The 17,020-nt window shown below is 42.5% G+C and overlaps 1 protein-coding gene across 10 annotated transcripts in view; it reads right to left on the reverse strand.

Moving 5' to 3' along the window:
* AOPEP (aminopeptidase O (putative)) overlaps positions 1-17,020 on the reverse strand; it is a 370,314-nt gene that overhangs the window by 263,556 nt on the left and 89,738 nt on the right. For all 10 annotated transcript variants that reach the window (XR_009008562.1, XM_057547855.1, XM_057547852.1 and 7 more), the window contains exons 4-5: positions 16,288-16,441; positions 8,649-8,894 (exon numbers count right to left, since the gene is read on the reverse strand). Coding sequence is in view for 9 of the 10 variants with exons in the window: in XM_057547855.1 (XP_057403838.1) it covers positions 8,649-8,894; positions 16,288-16,441 (400 nt within the window). In the remaining variant the exon portion in view is untranslated. The remainder of the gene's footprint in view (positions 1-8,648; positions 8,895-16,287; positions 16,442-17,020) is intronic.

The following is a 17,020-nucleotide window of genomic DNA, read 5'->3' on the forward strand; positions in this document are numbered from 1 at the left end:
CTCAATTGCTACTGACAGCATGAAAGCTGGATTCCGCAGCCAGCTGTGCAATGGGCTCCAAGATATTTCTTCCCCAAGAATCATTTCCTAAAGTGTGTTTTGAGCAGGTGGTTTTCTTGAGACCACAGCGGCCCCATGAAATGAGCATGGTAAAGGGGGATCCCTGGGCATAAGATTTGGGGGAATACTGCATATTACGGCCCTGTCTTTGAGAGGTACCTATATGACAGGATATTAAATCAGGATAATAAGGATATTAAAGGCTTTCTTAGAAGCCCTCCAGTAAAGACTCCCTTTTAACTTCGTTTAATCCATTCATTTCCTAAACTAATTAACCCACAGTTCCTTTTCCCACATTATAAACATTCCACAAGACTAGTCGTCTTGGATCCTAGGTAGAAAATCCTGATTTAGGCTACAGATTTCATATTTCCTTGGAGCCAGAGAATCATCAGCATTCATCACACCTGTCCATTGATATGAGTCTACTGAACGAATCCTTGGCTTTGCCCATCCATCCTTTCCAACTGCCAAATTGCACATGTATGATAAAAGCTAGAAACTGCAGCTGACTCATTCTCAGAGTAGGTTCTCGGGGTCTCCTCTTAGGGGAGACTAACTCAAAAACGAGGATCCGCCAACCACAGTCCGCATATCTCAGCAAGCGGGCCTCTAAGGAACAAAGGCCTTGTGGTGAGTCTCCAGGCTCACAAGAGCACCCCGGTTTCCTTGGCCAACCTACGTTTTGGCTGGGGAGCCCGAGTATCATTCACACTCTCATGAAATGGAATTCCAAGATTTCCATTTTAATGGTGAAAAGGGGACGTGATAATTTTCAGCAAGCTGACGGGGAACATAAAGGGCAGATTTGGCATTCTGTCTTTCCGGAACAATGTCTAGACTTTCTGAGGAGGCACCTCTATAAACAGCATGGTTAGTTAACCAAGAAATATAACATTTCTATTTCAAGCTTCTTCAAGCTCCACTCTGAGGTTAAATCAGAGTGGGCTTTTGCAATGTACCCACAAATCCCACAAAGTAATCAATTTTTTAAAAAGTAGCACACTTTTAAAGGAGTGTTTCCTCACATCTTTGGCCTTTTAAAGTTAATGCTTCTTATTAAGAAAAGTAGCTGGGATACTCTTCCAATTACATTCTAGGGGTGGGTAAAGGGACAAGGCAATCTCTTACCCACTTTATGCAAACAGGCCTCTGGGGCTCAGACGGTGGTGGGTTCCAGATGCACAATGGCTATCATACAACAGAGGCAATGTTCCCTTGAGCAGAGCTATTCATAGATTGTGCCTTGCTTGAGAACTGTTTCCAGAGTTGGTGTTTTCCCTAAAAGGAGTCTAGCCTTAAGAGAAATACATACACCGCTCCATGGCCACACGCACACACAACACGGTCCAGAAGCCTGGAGCATTTGCTCACTCTGTGAAGTGCTTCAAGGAGTGAGAACGCACAAGACTGGTAATATTCCAACTCAGACAACTTTGCACATTCAATTCCATGGTACTTTTTCACCCAAGGAATGTATGTTCTATTCAGTAATGGTGCTTCTGTAGAGAAATAACTGAGAGGAGAAAAAAATACAAGGCTTTTCTTTGCAATGGAAAAATGGAAAAGTAGGGCCAACTGGCCATCTCAGGCTCAAGGGCTGGAAAAGATTAGGGGCCTACGATGACATCAATAGAGAGAGAAGATTACGAACGTAGGTAGATGGATGATTGCTTCAGGAAGGCCTTTCAAAGGCCTGACAACTTCTCTTGAAGAATGGCCCCAGCAGTGTTCTCTGAAGGTAGGACTGTCAGTCTATGTGTGCGGAGAACAGTTCAAAGAAAACAAAACACTTAAGCGTAATCTTTCAGAGGGTGAGGAATCGTAGTAAAATGGTGATAAAATGCTACTTCGGGATCTGACAAGCAGCACAGCTGTTTGATGGCAAGAAGAAGATTCTGGCTAAGCCAAAAGCTGTGAGTTCACTCTGCCTGTTGTTCCTCTATACAGAGAATCTGGCCCCAACATACTCATGTGATCCAGGAATTTGCCCGGTACCCAGATTCTATGGTTGCGTCAAAGCGAGCCCATAGTGAACACTGATCTTCAACTAGACTCCATGACACTATGATTCTACAGGGGGACCTTGAAGCAAATATATATACCTCAGAGAGGGTTACAGATAAGTCTTGACTAAGTCTGAACCCCAGTCTCTGACAGCCATCCCAGGATGAGGCCCTTTTACTTCTGTCTCTGACTTCCCAGCTCTAAGTGACTTGGGGACGTCATATATTCTCCTGTACCTGCGCTGTAAAGAATGTAGCATACGCACACCTTTTCACTCCTGTCTCAATCACTACAGACTGATATTGTCAAAACTAACCAAATAATCACAGTCAAGGGCTTCCAGAGTCCCAGAAGAACATCGCCTTGTGAATACCTGTTTCTATTTCAAGAAAGAAAAATTAAAGAACCAGAACACATTAGAAGGGGAAAGCCCTTCTCTGTAAGATAGGAGGAAAATAAAGTCAAATAATTTTCTTAAGAAGAAAAATAGAAATAGGAAACAGAGTGGAGAAATAAACACAAAGAAAGCAACAAAGGGGAAGCATCTGAGGGGGCCTGAGCCCCCTCGTGTGGACCTGTGGACCTTGCTACTCACAACATATCCTATTTGCTCATTGCTCCAGCAATGGCAGGCATGCCAGTAAACAAAGGATTAAAATTTTACAGGAAAAAAAGAAGGTATGAGCTGCTTTCTATCATTCACACCCACCTGTTTGTAAAAACAGAAAAGAGTTATAGAGGAAAACAGGGAAAGAAGTGCTCCTTCAAAATACTTTTTAAAACAATCCATGCAGAAAGAAGAATTTATTAAAGTCTGGGAAACAAACAGCAACAATAACAAAGAAATTAAACCCACACATAGACCCCAAAATCCACAGCACATCAGAGAGAGCAGAGGAGCTGGCAACCTTGGTGAACCGAAAGGTACACAAATTTCTGGCTCAAAATCAGTTTCCCCAAGGAAAGAATCACTATGGTTGCATCCTGCCTTGAAATCAAGGGGTCACAGCCCCTGAAATCTATAGGAGGATTGTTTAAATGTATAGCAGTTTTTGGTTTAGGGGAGCCAAAAATTCAAGTAGAAGCTAACAAAGAAGAAGAAAAGAATAATTCCCCAAACTGTGAAACCTTGCTACTTAAGATAATGACAAAAATTTACGACTGCTTCCTTCCCCAACAGAAAGGAACACAATCAGAAGACTGAAAACAACAGGCCCTTTGTACCAGCATGTTATGTTTTGCTTATTCTATTACACACTGGCTGGGAGATAAGAATAAACAGGGCAATACCCTGTCTAACCCCAGGAGGAGGAGGTGGAAGGAGAGCTGGCTACATTCACTCTTGGGCATGTACGTGCACACCGCTTACCCGCAAATTGAGGTACTTAAGAAAATTGGGCATGCAACAGTCAGGAACTAGTACAAGCATTCAGAAGCCTTTTATTGCACAATCAAATCTTTTCAGAACAAGTCATGTGTAATAGGGAGCTTTATAGTTTTGCTCCACTGTGAAATGCACTGAAGATATTTCAGTAATTGATCATTATTTCTCTATGTTCTTTACTTATCAGTCCTATTTTTGTTCAGTCTTTAAAAACCTTAAAAATTAGGCTGAGCAAACATATAAATAATGCCTCCCTCCTTGTGACCTGTTGCGTTAAAAAAAAAGCTTGCAAGAAATCAACCAGCAGCCACTGGGGAGAGTTGCCAGTCTGGGTGCCGAGTGCTCTGATGCCCCCTCAGTGGAGAATTCTGCTCAAGCACAGTAGATGCTAAGCCAAGTCAGGCTCCAATCAGTCAGTCACAAGATGCTATGGCACCCCTGGTCCCCAGAAAGCCGAGAAACGATTTGACCTCTCTGACAACTCTCTCCGTATACACAGGACTGCGTGGAACCATCAATCTCTGCTCAACCTCTGCCCTTTCTTAGTGGCTCTCCCTCACTTTCCTCACATGGGTGTATGGGTGGCTCAGGTGACCCAAGCCCTGCAGGACCATGGCATTTCCTGGTGCCCAAAATGAGTCTAAGGGAAGCCATTCTAAAAGCTCATTGCCCTCTAGCCGTGCTGGCCTTCTTTCTGCTCCTCCAGCCCATTACAACGGTTCCCTTGGGGCCTTTGGACTGGAACTTCCCTCAGCCTGAGTTGCTTTCCCACCAGATTACCACAAGACTGGCTCCTTCCTGTTCTTCAGTCTCACTGCAAAAGTCACTCTTTAAAGAAGCCTTTGCCTCTTCACCCTAACGACGCTACTGGTCCCCAGTTACTCTGTCACTTAACGTGGCTATATTTTCTTCATAGCACACATCTTAGTTGTTTGTTTTCATGTATACTATTTTCTCCCCTGACTGGAATGTAAGTTCCGTAATGATAGAGATTTCATCAACCTTGTTCACCCTTGTAGACTCAGCATCTTAAATCCTACCTGGCACACAGTACGCGCCTAATAGAACTTTAAGAATGAGTAAATGAATAAATAAACAAACAAATGAACTGATGAATGAGACAATCTGGTACAGAACCAGAGGGAAAAAGATCAAAGCAGAATTGGTCACCTATCATCAACCACACTGCTGCCTTTTTTTTTTTGTCCCCAGTTTTCCAAGAAGGACTGGGGTGAAACTACACGTGAATGGTAGAGTGGGGAAGCACAGCCATAGAGGACATGGCTTTTTTATTCAATGCTCTATACATAAAACCACTCTGAAATAATTTGCAGAAGATTCTTCAAATTCAAATAGAGGAGGAAAAAAACAAGAACGTATTTTGATGTCAGCAAGGTAGTTCTGCCAACATAATTACACCCCGTGACATGTAATTGTGAACCGCTGAAAGACAAATGGTGGAGCAAAGCACTTATTACAAACATACGCAGAGGTAAGACTGAGGTGTTAATTTTGAGACAACTGTCATAAATCTGATTCCAGGATATTATTCCATCAACATTATTATTATTATAACAAAGAGTGTAAGGAGGATGACGAACTCCTTTCATGGATTTCGCAATACCTAGGAAATTAGGCTTACTAGTCAATGCCTGGCTGAGACATTTGAGAAAATATGAGGTCACAATGAAAATGGCAGAATGCTAATTACACCGACATGAAGAGAGTTGTTCTATACATTAGAGACTCATTTAAAATGCATTCCTATCTTCATTTAGATACCATATTACTCAATCCAAGAAATGTACACTCCACAGCCCCTCATATGGCAGATTCAGCCTTTATAGAAGGCAAAAGTAAAATGAAACAAAAACAGAAAGCCCACATTTACAAAATGAGAAAAGGATGGGAATGGAACTGTGAATAGTGCCTTAGAGGCAAACTAGTCATTTTTCTTAAAATCAGAATAGAATGAAAGTGTCTCTCCCCTGGAGCAGTGATTCAGAAAAAGGGGAGGGGTTGATAAGTAACAGTCCCTAGTATATTAAAAGGTGACAAAAATCATGAAGTGCGGTATTGATAAATGTTCTAGTTACTGCTATGTTTGAAAAACACTCCAAATTCTAAACCGTTGTCTGTTTATTATTTACTTTGTTATAAATTGATTTGTCATTATCATACATTCAAATTGTATGAATGTTTTTTTCTTGCTTTACTGAAATATCAGAATCAGGCTCAAAAACAGACTCAGAGAGGAGAGTTTTAAGGTTATTCATGTGAACTATGATACGTAATATGCAAAATACAGTGAAATCATTATGGATATTATCCCAAAAGTTTTTAAAACTTTTACTAATAATTCACCCATTTTAGTTCATGTGGGACTGCTTAATGTCATCTACTAAAAAAAAATACTAAGTTTATGTAAAATGTTATTCATTATGATTAAGACCTAGTCACTAAAGAAATCCAGAGGTATGGAATTTATGATCTTACATACATGTTTATAAAATGTGGACTCAGGAAAAAAGCATTTAATTTACCAAGGAATCCTTTGATCTCCAGTGCATTACAACTAATAGGACAATGGCAAATTTCAGTGTAGATGGCTTTTTTTTTTAATAGATCTTTATTGGAGTATAACTGCTTCACAATACTGTGTTAGTTTCTGTTGTACAACAAAGTGAATCAGCCATATGCATACATATGTCCCCATATCCCCTCCCTCTTGAGCCTCCCTCCCACCCTCCCTATCCCACCCCTCTAGGTGGTCGCAGAGCACCGAGCTGATCTCCCTGTGCTATGCTGCTGCTTCCCATTAGCTAACTATTTTACATTCGGTAGTGTACATATGTCGATGCTACTCTCACTTCGCCCCAGCTTTCCCCTCCCCAGCCCGTGTCCCTCAAGTCCATTCTCTATGTCTACGTCTTTATTCCTGCCCTGCCACTAGGTTCATCAGTACCATTTTTTTTTTTTTTTAAGATTCCATATATATGTGTTAGCATACGGTATTTGTTTTTCTCTTAGACGTCTTCTTGAATGGCTCCTACTAGACTTGGGGTTTCTCCACTCCTCTTTAGGGTACAGAATTGACCTACAAGACTGTCATTTTTGTTCCAGTTTGCTTTATAGAGCCCCAAGCAAAGACTTGACCATAAATAAGGCAACAGGGCCCCAGGAGCCAGCTGAGTCATAAACCTCACTCAGTTGCATGTGGCTCAAGGTGTTGGGATCCCGAGAGAGTCAAGCCAAGCAAGTGGAATCAATTTAGGTCAGAGTTAGGAAAAACAGTGCCTCCCCACCCCCAACTGGCAGTGGAAGATACCACAATCCCCCCTCCACTGTTCAAATACAGGGAGAGGTAACTAAGCCCAGGAAAACATCTAGACCAGGGCAGACTATTTCCACAGTCTAAAAAGAAGGAAAAAAATGGTATTTGACAACCAACCACAAATTTTTAAATGTACGGTTCTCCTGTTTTTAAGCATAAAAGCAGTCTTGTTCCTGCTAAGTTATTATCACCATCACAGTTTTTGACATTTGTGCCCAGTACCATTTGGCCGTAGGGTACTTAGGCTTACTACATTAAAAAAACAGATTTAAGCATGTTTAAATCAATTTAAATATCTCAAAAAGAAGCAAACACACAGCTTGGGCACACAAACTTAAGAAGAAAAGCTTTATAGATTGGCCTACAGGTCAACAAATTCTGGTTTTGGCAGACTGATATCAGAAAGGAGCTATAGAAAATAAATAAGTTTCTCTGTATGAAAAATACTATGCCTCTGGTTCCCTCAGGTCAGAACATGGAACTGTTAGCAAACATGCCCTGAAAAACTGCAACTCTCATAAAGTTCTAAAAACTCCCAAATAAACACGGTCCCTCAAAACGGTGTACAAATCAGAAACATTTAACAAACGACCCTTCCTTTGCCAGTAATTCCACTCAAATTAAGTCCAGCAGACTCTTCAAAGGGACCAAAGAAGACCCCTTGTTAAGACAAATTCTATATATAGACAGCCAAGACAATTACATGAGGCACATAACCAAATATATATAATTATCCAAGTTTTTACATTGCCATCATCTTCATGAATATAGGATAAACATCAGTCTAAATGACCTTCTCAGATCTCCTCAAGGACTAAGACTACCAGCCAGCTTTTAAAAAGTATACGTATGTAGTAAAGATCAAAAGCAAATGTTCTGGTCAGTTCTTTTCTACTCATGGGTTTTACTAAGAATGTGTGCAGCTTTCAGGGAAAACACCACAAATGACAGCTGTTCAAAAGCATAGAAATTAATTGGCAGCAGGAATTTCCTTGACTAATAGGGAAAAACTTAAAGTCACATGTTTCGATGAGCTTATTTTTCCCATCCTTAGTCGAGCATATTCACTGTTAATGATTAAGATTTTCAAACAGAAATATAACCAAGAAAATCCTGAGTACATAACCAAGTAAAACACCGAGTGAAACGCAGTTACCTATTACTGAATGAACAATTGCATTAATGAATGAATTTTAGGCATAAATTACATATAGGAAAAGGTTCAACTTTCAGGTCTTGATTTTCCAAAGGAACTAAACTGGGATGACAAAAAGAATAATACATTTATTATATTAAAAAATAGTAGCAAGACAAGTGACCCCCTTAGCCTTCCCTAGTGAGCCATCTGCTTTGAGCTGTTTTTCTAGCAGCGGTGATAGATTTACACTGATTCATCCACAGTCTCTCTGACACAGGGGCTCTCAAGTCATTGCCCTTGTGACCAGTGGTGAGAATGGATGAGACAGCTGGTCGGGATTACGCGAGCAGCCTGTGCTCTAGAACCAAGTTGTGTGACTCTGCCCAGAGCTATGACGTTGGGCTCGTTAGCATTATGCTCTCACCACCTGAGCTAACTAGCCCCTGATTAGCCACAATCCAACATACACCATTCTGGGGGCACAGTGTGTTCTCAATCCCAGCGACAACGTTGAGTGTTTATTCTCAAGGCAACTGAATTGAGCCCGTGACACCCAAAGGCTCATGCATGGTGGAGTGAGTATACACACACCGTCCCTCAAGGCAGCAATGAGATGGCCCTTCCAACCTAATCAAACGACGGCTCTGACAGAGCTCAGGGAAAGCAAGAAGTAGTCAAAAAATATGCACAGCATGTTCTCCAGGAGCCACAACAGAACAACGTACCTGGCCATCCCCAGACTCGGAAAGTTGGCAGGGACAATGAGTACATCCAGCCTGGAGAACGGGTGTGTTCCCAGGACAGAGTGTGCTGCGGAGAGGCAGGGAGGGATCAGTGGCAGAAGGGTCTCTTGGCAGGCACCCTTCAGGCACACTGGAGCAAAGACCCGATGAGGAATTATCTCCTGGGTGGTGGCAGAAGCATTCTGGAAGCGGCAGGGGTATTCCATGTGACCACAAACACCAACATACCTGGGAACAACACGAAATAAAGAGATGCGTTTTACTGGTAAATCAGGTTTATTCCTCTTGCCATGGAGATGAGGAACTCTCACAGACACAGACAACTTCTAGAAGACAGTGGCTCTGATGGGCTTATAAGCAAAGCAGTTCATTTTGGTTCTTGGCTTGTCTGTTTCTGCACAGTGGTGGAAAATTACAGGTCAAAATACTTATCAATGTGCTGAATTGACTATTTTCAATCTAAGCTAAGTAAAAGTAGTATAATCTTCTCTTAGAATAAATAGGGGGAACCTCCAAGATTCAAAATAACAAAACAACCCCCCACCAAAATAAAAAGCAATTTCCTGCCCTCAGAAAGGTGCCTTTCAAATGTCACTACGGGGAAAATCTTCTCCAATTCAGGGACAATTTGCAACTAAGAAAGGAAGGGACAGTGCAACCAAGTTAAAGATCCCACTCTGAAATGTTCTACAATAAAAGATACAGACTCGGGACTTCCCTGGTGGCACAGTGGTTGGGGGTCTGCCTGCCAATGCAGGGGACACGGGTTCAAGCCCTGGTCCGGGAGGATTCCACGTGCCGCGGAGTGGCTAGGCCCGTGCGCCACAACTATTGAGCCTGAGAGCCACAACTACTGGGCCCGCGTGTCATAACTACCGAAGCCTGCGTGCCTGGAGCCCATGCTCTGCAACGGGAGAAGCCACTGCAGTGAGAGGCCCGTGCACCGCAACGAGGAGTGGCCCCTGCTCACTGCAACTAGAGAAAGCCTGCATGCGCAACAACGAAGACCCAACGCAGCCAAAAATAAATAAATTAATAAAAAAAGATACAGACTCAGTGATGTATCATGCGGACCAAATGACAAAGCTTTTCAAAAGAATACAATCCATTTTACTGAAAAGTAACCTAGCTGTTCTTTACAAAGGCCATCAAAAGTTGTGCTGTTAAGGAATACAGAGGCACTTTGATACGGTATTTCCCCCAATTCACTTTCAATACAAATTTAACTGAATCAACCTTTTGAGGAAACAGACCAGAGTCCAGCCCATACCATCTGACCACTGCCAGTTATTCTGTCAAAGGTGGAGCTGAAAAAGAATTCCTAGAACCTGACTCAGAGGCCTCAAGAGAACTTATCTACCCAAAGAAACCAACATCAAAGGAAACTCTATTTTTTCACCAGTTAACACATCCTTTATTCAAACAGAATGGAAAGCCTCTCTAATTTAAATTTACAAATTATAATTCTAACCATAGGTGCTTATTAGATTCATACTGAACACTGAAAAACCTTAAAAGCTGCCACATCCCAATAAGGGCAGACGGCAGCAATAATTCCTCTCCACGTTTCTGAAGTGCCTTTTACACATCCAAGGCCAGCCCTGCCCAAGGAGATCCACGCAGCTATGGGGATAAGCCTTGCCCTCCACCAGCCTGGGACATAGAACACAGCTTCCAGCACTGATGACACTTCACCACAGTTTAGGGTAAGAGAAATGGGTGGAGACCCATAAAAACTTCTGCCAGGATAAAGTGACAGGAAGAACATCATTATTAACATTGAACGCTAGCCAAAGTCCCTGGATTGATAACCTTGCCTTACAGAGAGTGAGTATAGGTGCCTATAGGTAAACATCTAACTGAAAAGGCTGCAATTGTCCACCTAATGACAAGTACTGTGCTGATGCATCAATTCAATCAAAGGTTAGAGAATAGTTTGGGGTAGCCAAAGGTATACCCAAAAAAGCCACTTCGTTCAAAAGAAAAGGTGAGTTAAATTCTCTCTGGACAGGCATGGCACTAGCCAGGGTAATGAAGGTCATTCCAGTTGTGTGAATTAGCACCGTTTTTCATAATCAAAGCCTGGGAGAATATGCAGGACTTTAAGGCAATCTAGCTATAATCAAGCTATGTGAGACCATTAAGGCTCCCAATAAAAATGGAAAAGGCATCTGGGAAGCCACACGTGTGTTCCTAACGTGGGGATCAGGAAACCTAGGCTTCAGAGTCTGTTCTCAGACTGGCTACCTGTGACCTGAGGCAAGCAACTCAGTATCTGGGGCCTCTTTTTTCCTCATCTCTAACACGGTCTCACGAAAGTGGCTGCTGGGGGGAGGGGAGGAGTTGATTGGAAGGGGGTGTGAGGGAACTCACGGGGGTGATAGAGCGTTCTCTGTCTGGTTTAGGGTACATACAATCATCAAAAGCTCATCAAGCCAAACACTTAAGATCCATGCATTCTATTGTATGTTAATTATGCTTTAATTAAAAACAAACAGAAAACCTAAAATGGTTCCTAAGATTTCTTCTGGCTCTGTGATTCCATGACCACCCGCCACAGAAGCCCCTCTTCATACAACAGCCACGTTCCTGAAGCAGTGAGGCAACACTGTCCTTGCACAGAGTCAAGAATAGTCTCCCACAGAACCAGTATTAACGCAAAGATGCTGTATCTTCCTTTCACACTAACCTTCAGTTATTAATCTCTGTATATGTGCCTGCTCCAATATACTCTCAATACCAACAAATCAAGCATTTGTAAATACCTCTTCCTTGTGCCCAGACTTGTAACCAGAGTAAATATATTAATAGTACAGATTATTAATAATACTCGATTGTTAATTAATAATCTGTAATGCTAACTATAATAAGAATAAACAATAATAACTCCTACCACAACTGCTACTGAACATTTACTATGTGCCAAGCACTGTTCTGAACACTTTATATACATTATCCCAATTAATCCACACAACATTCCTAAAGAGTAAGAACTATTCTTTTCATCACATCGTGAACCATCATAAGCTCCTCGCTGCTGACCCTCCTTCTCTACATACTTCACGATGCTTCTTGAGTTAATGGGGATCCTGGATTTTTTTCGAAGCTGAGCTCAGCTGGTCTGTGGTTGCCTGGCTTCCTGCTCTCCTTGTAGTTACTGCCCATTAGTGGGCAAGAGTGGGAAGAACTGGTGAAATACATGTTAGGCTAGTAATGATGGGAACCTGATCACTGGTTCCCTCTCATACAATTTCTAGGCTGAAATTATTTTATAAGAGGTCCTTCCAAGGAGTAAGAGTGACCGTGTTTTACTCATAATCACAAGACTGAAAACTGTCAGGAAGTTCTCCTTCAGCCATCCTCTTGTTTCGAGAAGGTTCTGAACTAGAACCACCTGACACAAATGTTTCCCTGTCATAGGTTCAAAAGGAATGGCTAGAAAAGTCTCCCTTGGGAATGCATAGCCTTTACTCACAAACCCCTTCCTCGGTTCAACCTGACAATTTAGTAAATATTTCCAGCATCCTTGCTCTATTCAAGGCACCTCAGAGGATGCTGCCGTGTACACACGTATGAATAAATCTCCAACCCTATCTGTGAGGAGCTTTTTCTCTTGGGAGAAAAAATTTTAAATTCTGAAAGGTACAGTGACACAGTTTACACAATTTATTAACGTATTTCAGCAAGCAGATTAGATGCTTGCTTACCGTAAAAATCACGAGTGTTCAAAATGCCAGCACCAGCCCCCAGTGAATTGTTGACAATGATGTCGATATATACAGTGATGTAGTAGTGTCTGGAAGCTGGATGCACTTTCTCAGGGCATTCAGTACATTGCAAAGCAAACTGAGATGGGTGCAATAAGAGGCAGAAAGCCGAAATACCTTGAGGGAGCAAGGGCTGGAGAAATCAAACCAAGCCAGAAAGATATGGAAAGGCTTCTCTCATAGTGAAGGGTGTACTGGAAATTGGCATTTCTTCCTATGATGTATATATATGTATAATATGTTACATATATATTATTCCTTCTTTTCCAGACTCTCAAAGACATAGAAACAGCATTCATCCTCCAAGGTCCACAAGGGAAATTTTCATCGCCTTTACAACTCTAAAGAAGACCTCTTCCCCTACCAAGTCTTCCCTTCTTTAGAATGAACAGCCTCAATGCCTTTTCTTCTTTGGGTTGCCTGCTTTCCATGCTTTCAATCATTTTCCCTGAGTCCTCTGAACTTTATCCAAGTTTCCATGTCGTGCTTAAACTGTATGGCCCCCAAGTGAAGACAATGCTTTAACAAAGGCCTTTTGAGAGGTTAAACATAACACAAAGATTCCCCTGTGGCTGGAGAAGGTTATACTGCAGCCAAAGAAAATTGATAAACTTTCAAAAGTTTACCTAAGTGCCTGTTAACTAACGTATTTGCTCACCCAGAATGGGCTAGAGCATGTGTGGAACTGGAGCTGGAAGAGAGAATGCTCTTCCGATAATTTAGGCCACATGAACAGTGATCAAAAGTTCAGTGACCAATACTTTGGCCAGATTTCTGGGACCCAGATGAACACTTCAGGCAAACGCAAGCCTGTGGTAAATAAGGCCCCTGTATACGTTACATTTACATGAATTGAACTGGCAGTCTTAGGAAGGTTTGAAGTAGAAAAGGGCAGTGTGGCGGCGGTGGGGTGTTGCGGGGGGAGCCAAGGGAACCAGATGTGAACATAACCAAAAACACCACTGCGGTTGGCACTTCAGAGCACCTCTGTTGGCAAACTTAGCATGGAGCCAAAGATTTAATGGATAAAAACACAAAGCCACCCTTTGATGACTAAAGACAGCATACATGAAGCACGCAGCCAGGGAAGGATTAAGCAAATGTAAGCTACTAATTTATCAGCAGTACATTTCTGATGGACAAGCACAGTGATAAACGGAGGGAAAACTTAGTCAGAGCATGTCAGACGTGGAAGGGCGTGCGGGAGGGCCTCCATTCCGCAGGCCCTCGTTTCCATACAAGGACATGCTTCCCCGGAGTGGCACCCTTGACCTCTCTCCACAGCTGATCAGACTGGCTTGCCACTCTGGGCTTTCTCTTGTTTAATCCGCTTGCCCACAGAGGGGTTACTTTTGGCTGTTAGGCAGTCTGTGTGCATCTGCGTTGTGGAGGCTGGCAGAGGTCCAGCTGGGTGGGTCACTGGGTGGGTGGGTAAGTTTGTCTAATTTGGAAATGAAGTACTAGAAAGCCCACTGAAACTGTGCACCTGAACACTCCCTCCATCCAGCTTCTGTCAACCAAAAAAACCTTTATTTTGCTCTCCTTCTGTCTGTTTCCCAGTTGGTTCTGAGTCAGGAGGACAAAAGAGGAAACAGATTTACCCCTTCCCCTATACCCCAGTAGGAATTTCCGATACCATCTCTTCCCAGAATCCCCACTTGATCTGTCTATATCCTGCTCCCATCACAATTATGGGTGCAAGAAGAGTGAAAAGTCATTGCAGTTACTTCTGGGCAGCAAAGAGCACACACGAGAAATGGCTGCTGCCCACTCCCCCACCTCGTGTCTCTGGGAATATGGCTAGAAGGACAAAAATAACAAATTTCTATCTTTGCTTTTGCCTCTCTTCCTAAGGCGCACATTTTTCAGTGCACACCTCCCCTAAGAGTCAATGAGTCCTGAGGGTGTAGATGAAGAGCACAGTGCTTCTTTACCACAAAGAATCTGAGAACCCCGAACAAAGTCTTTATTCTACAGAGAAGGGAAGTAGGGCTTGCCCAAAGAGACATACCCAATCAGTAGAAATGGCACCTTCGGCCTCAAAGGCAATGCTCTCAACTTCTGTTTTCTATTCCAACATGACAGATTCCAGTCAACAACTGTGGCTCAATCATGGTGCTGATTCTCCAGGTGGGAAGGTTGATCAGACTCCAGGTGAGGTATGGATGTTACCTAGAGTTTTTAAAAGTCTCCAGGCAAGATTCTGAATCACCTGTCTAGGGGGTCAAGCCCGGATGTGAATCTGGGCATTGTAACTCAGTAGGGTTACGAACATGAACAAGTTGCTGTCTGAAGCTTCAGTATCTTTATGTGAAAAATGGAGATAATAAGGCCTATCTAACTTATAGGTTTATCCTCAGAACTAACTGAGATGACATTTAGATCAAGACTTTCCCTGACTGACACATCCAGTGGCTTCTGTATCAATTCAGGATAGGCTAGGATATGCTGCAGTAAGAAATAGCCCCAGTGTTTCAGTGGCTTAACGGAAAAACAAGGTTATTTCTCACTCATACCAAGTGCACTGTGAATCCAAGTGACTCTCCAGGGCACCTGTCCTCCCCACTCAGAAGTCTAGGCTGCCTGCAACTGCAAAGTGAGGCCTACTCTGTGATCTCAGTAACAAGGGAAGAGAGCATCGGAGGGTTGCACATGCAGTTAAATGTTCCCATGTGAAAGCAGCATGTCACTTCTGTCCACAATTCTCTTCTTCCCTCAAGAGTGCGTAAGTAAAATCCAATAAGCAATCTAGGATCCTCTATATAGCTCAGGGCTGACAGTCCAAAATAGGCAAGTTACTGAGTAGGAAGTAGAAATTACTTCCCTTCCTCCAAAAAGTAAATGCGAGCAATAAGTCATGCCTATGTTAAGAGAGGCCTCAATGGCTTTATCTCCTAAGGATACCAACCACTGCTGTCACTGTGGTAAGAATGAAAGCAACAGCAAAATAAAACAAAAGGAATTTGCACTAAGAGTGTCTTAGTTGGTTTTCAAGGATGGACTAAGATTCTGTATCATTACTCTCCACCAAAAGGTACTGACTTAGTGACTTTCTGTAAACAGGAAAAAAGATTAAACTGAGGTGGCTGTCAAAGTCCTAGGAATAAAGCATGATGCAACAATGCACAATGAGCTCACTTCTGTGCCACATATGTGCATTCTCCTCCCTATTGGCTCTGAAAACTAGAAATAGGTGAATGCCTCGGGAGGCTGCAAGTAAATATCCAAGGGCCTATGCTAATTTTTAAAAACTTTAAACCGATTTTCTCTGATCCACCCTGAAAAAGAAGACATTGATGCTGAAGTTAACAGAGCCCTGACCCAGCAAGATTCTCATAACCCAATGGCTGTCTGACAGCTTCCTCATGTCCTGTGTTCCTAAGAAGGCTGACTCCCCCCACGTTTGTAGGGCTGCCCCTACAAACGCACTGCTAATAGCAGTCATGGAACCAAAACAGCAGAGTGGCCTACAAGGTAATCCATCAGACAAGCAACTTCTTTCTATTAAGTTGTGTTTTTGAACAAGTAAGTACTGAAAACCAAAGTTAAAAGGTGTAGAAGGAAAGTATTGAATCTGAAGATTCTGTTGACTTAATGAAACACATAAAAATGTTTCACCTGACTACACAGAGGATTTCATATATATTTCTTTTCTCTTTCTTTCTGCATAAACAATATGTCCACATTTCTGCCTCTCAACTCTCTTTCTCTCCCAGCAGGGCTTTTCCTGCTTTGATTAATCATATTTTGGTTTAATTTCTCAGCAGGAATGACTCACACTTCCAGTGCTCGGAATAAATGCATCATACTGCTCCCTCAAGTGTTTGTTTTTCAGCAAGTTCCCAAGTACAAACCTGAAGTCAGCCTCGAAAGGTGAGAAGGATCTCTCTGTCGCCAGATCATTTGATGAGCAGATCTCTGGCTTCGTTTCTGTCCAGGATCCTACTGCAATTGTGAAGGTGGAGGCTGGCATTGGCATGGTTACGTAGTAATGCCAACTTGAGCATCCTATAAACAGAAAGAGAAAAACATAATGAGGCCAATGCATGGTCCTAGACCTTACTCTGTATTTTTTCTCTTTAGGCACTTGAAGAGCTTGTGTGCTAAGTTGGGATGAGCTAATTCTTGGAGGTGGGTCATGTCAACTGTGGGGGCATTATTCTAGGTCTCAGGGAAAGCAAAAGAGGGAGGATGGATTCAAGACAGCCAAGGAGATCTGGATCTCTTCCAGGGATCAGTTTGAAGCCCTTCAAGTGAGGCTATAAATGAAGGGTGGTTGAGGTGGCCACTAATAGCTGCAAATGCATAAGGACAGAGGTTGTATGCTGCTATGGAGTCAAGAACATGGCTCATCCGTATTGCCTAGCACAGTGCTTGGCATAAAAAAGAAGATGCTGTGTTGAATGAATGAATGAATGCGTGAATGAACAAATGAATGATCGCTTCTGTGCTGCCAAACTACTTTGTCTAAATTCAGTTCAAGTCAATCTAAAATGCATATAGTAAAAAACAATGAGACTAGGGAAGGAAAGTACCTGGATTTTAGTCCCAACCCTGAAACTACTTATCTATGGAAGTTCAGTCTTA

This window comes from Balaenoptera acutorostrata, chromosome 6 (genome assembly GCF_949987535.1).
Source record: "Balaenoptera acutorostrata chromosome 6, mBalAcu1.1, whole genome shotgun sequence".
Classification (NCBI taxonomy): Eukaryota; Metazoa; Chordata; class Mammalia; order Artiodactyla; family Balaenopteridae; genus Balaenoptera; species Balaenoptera acutorostrata.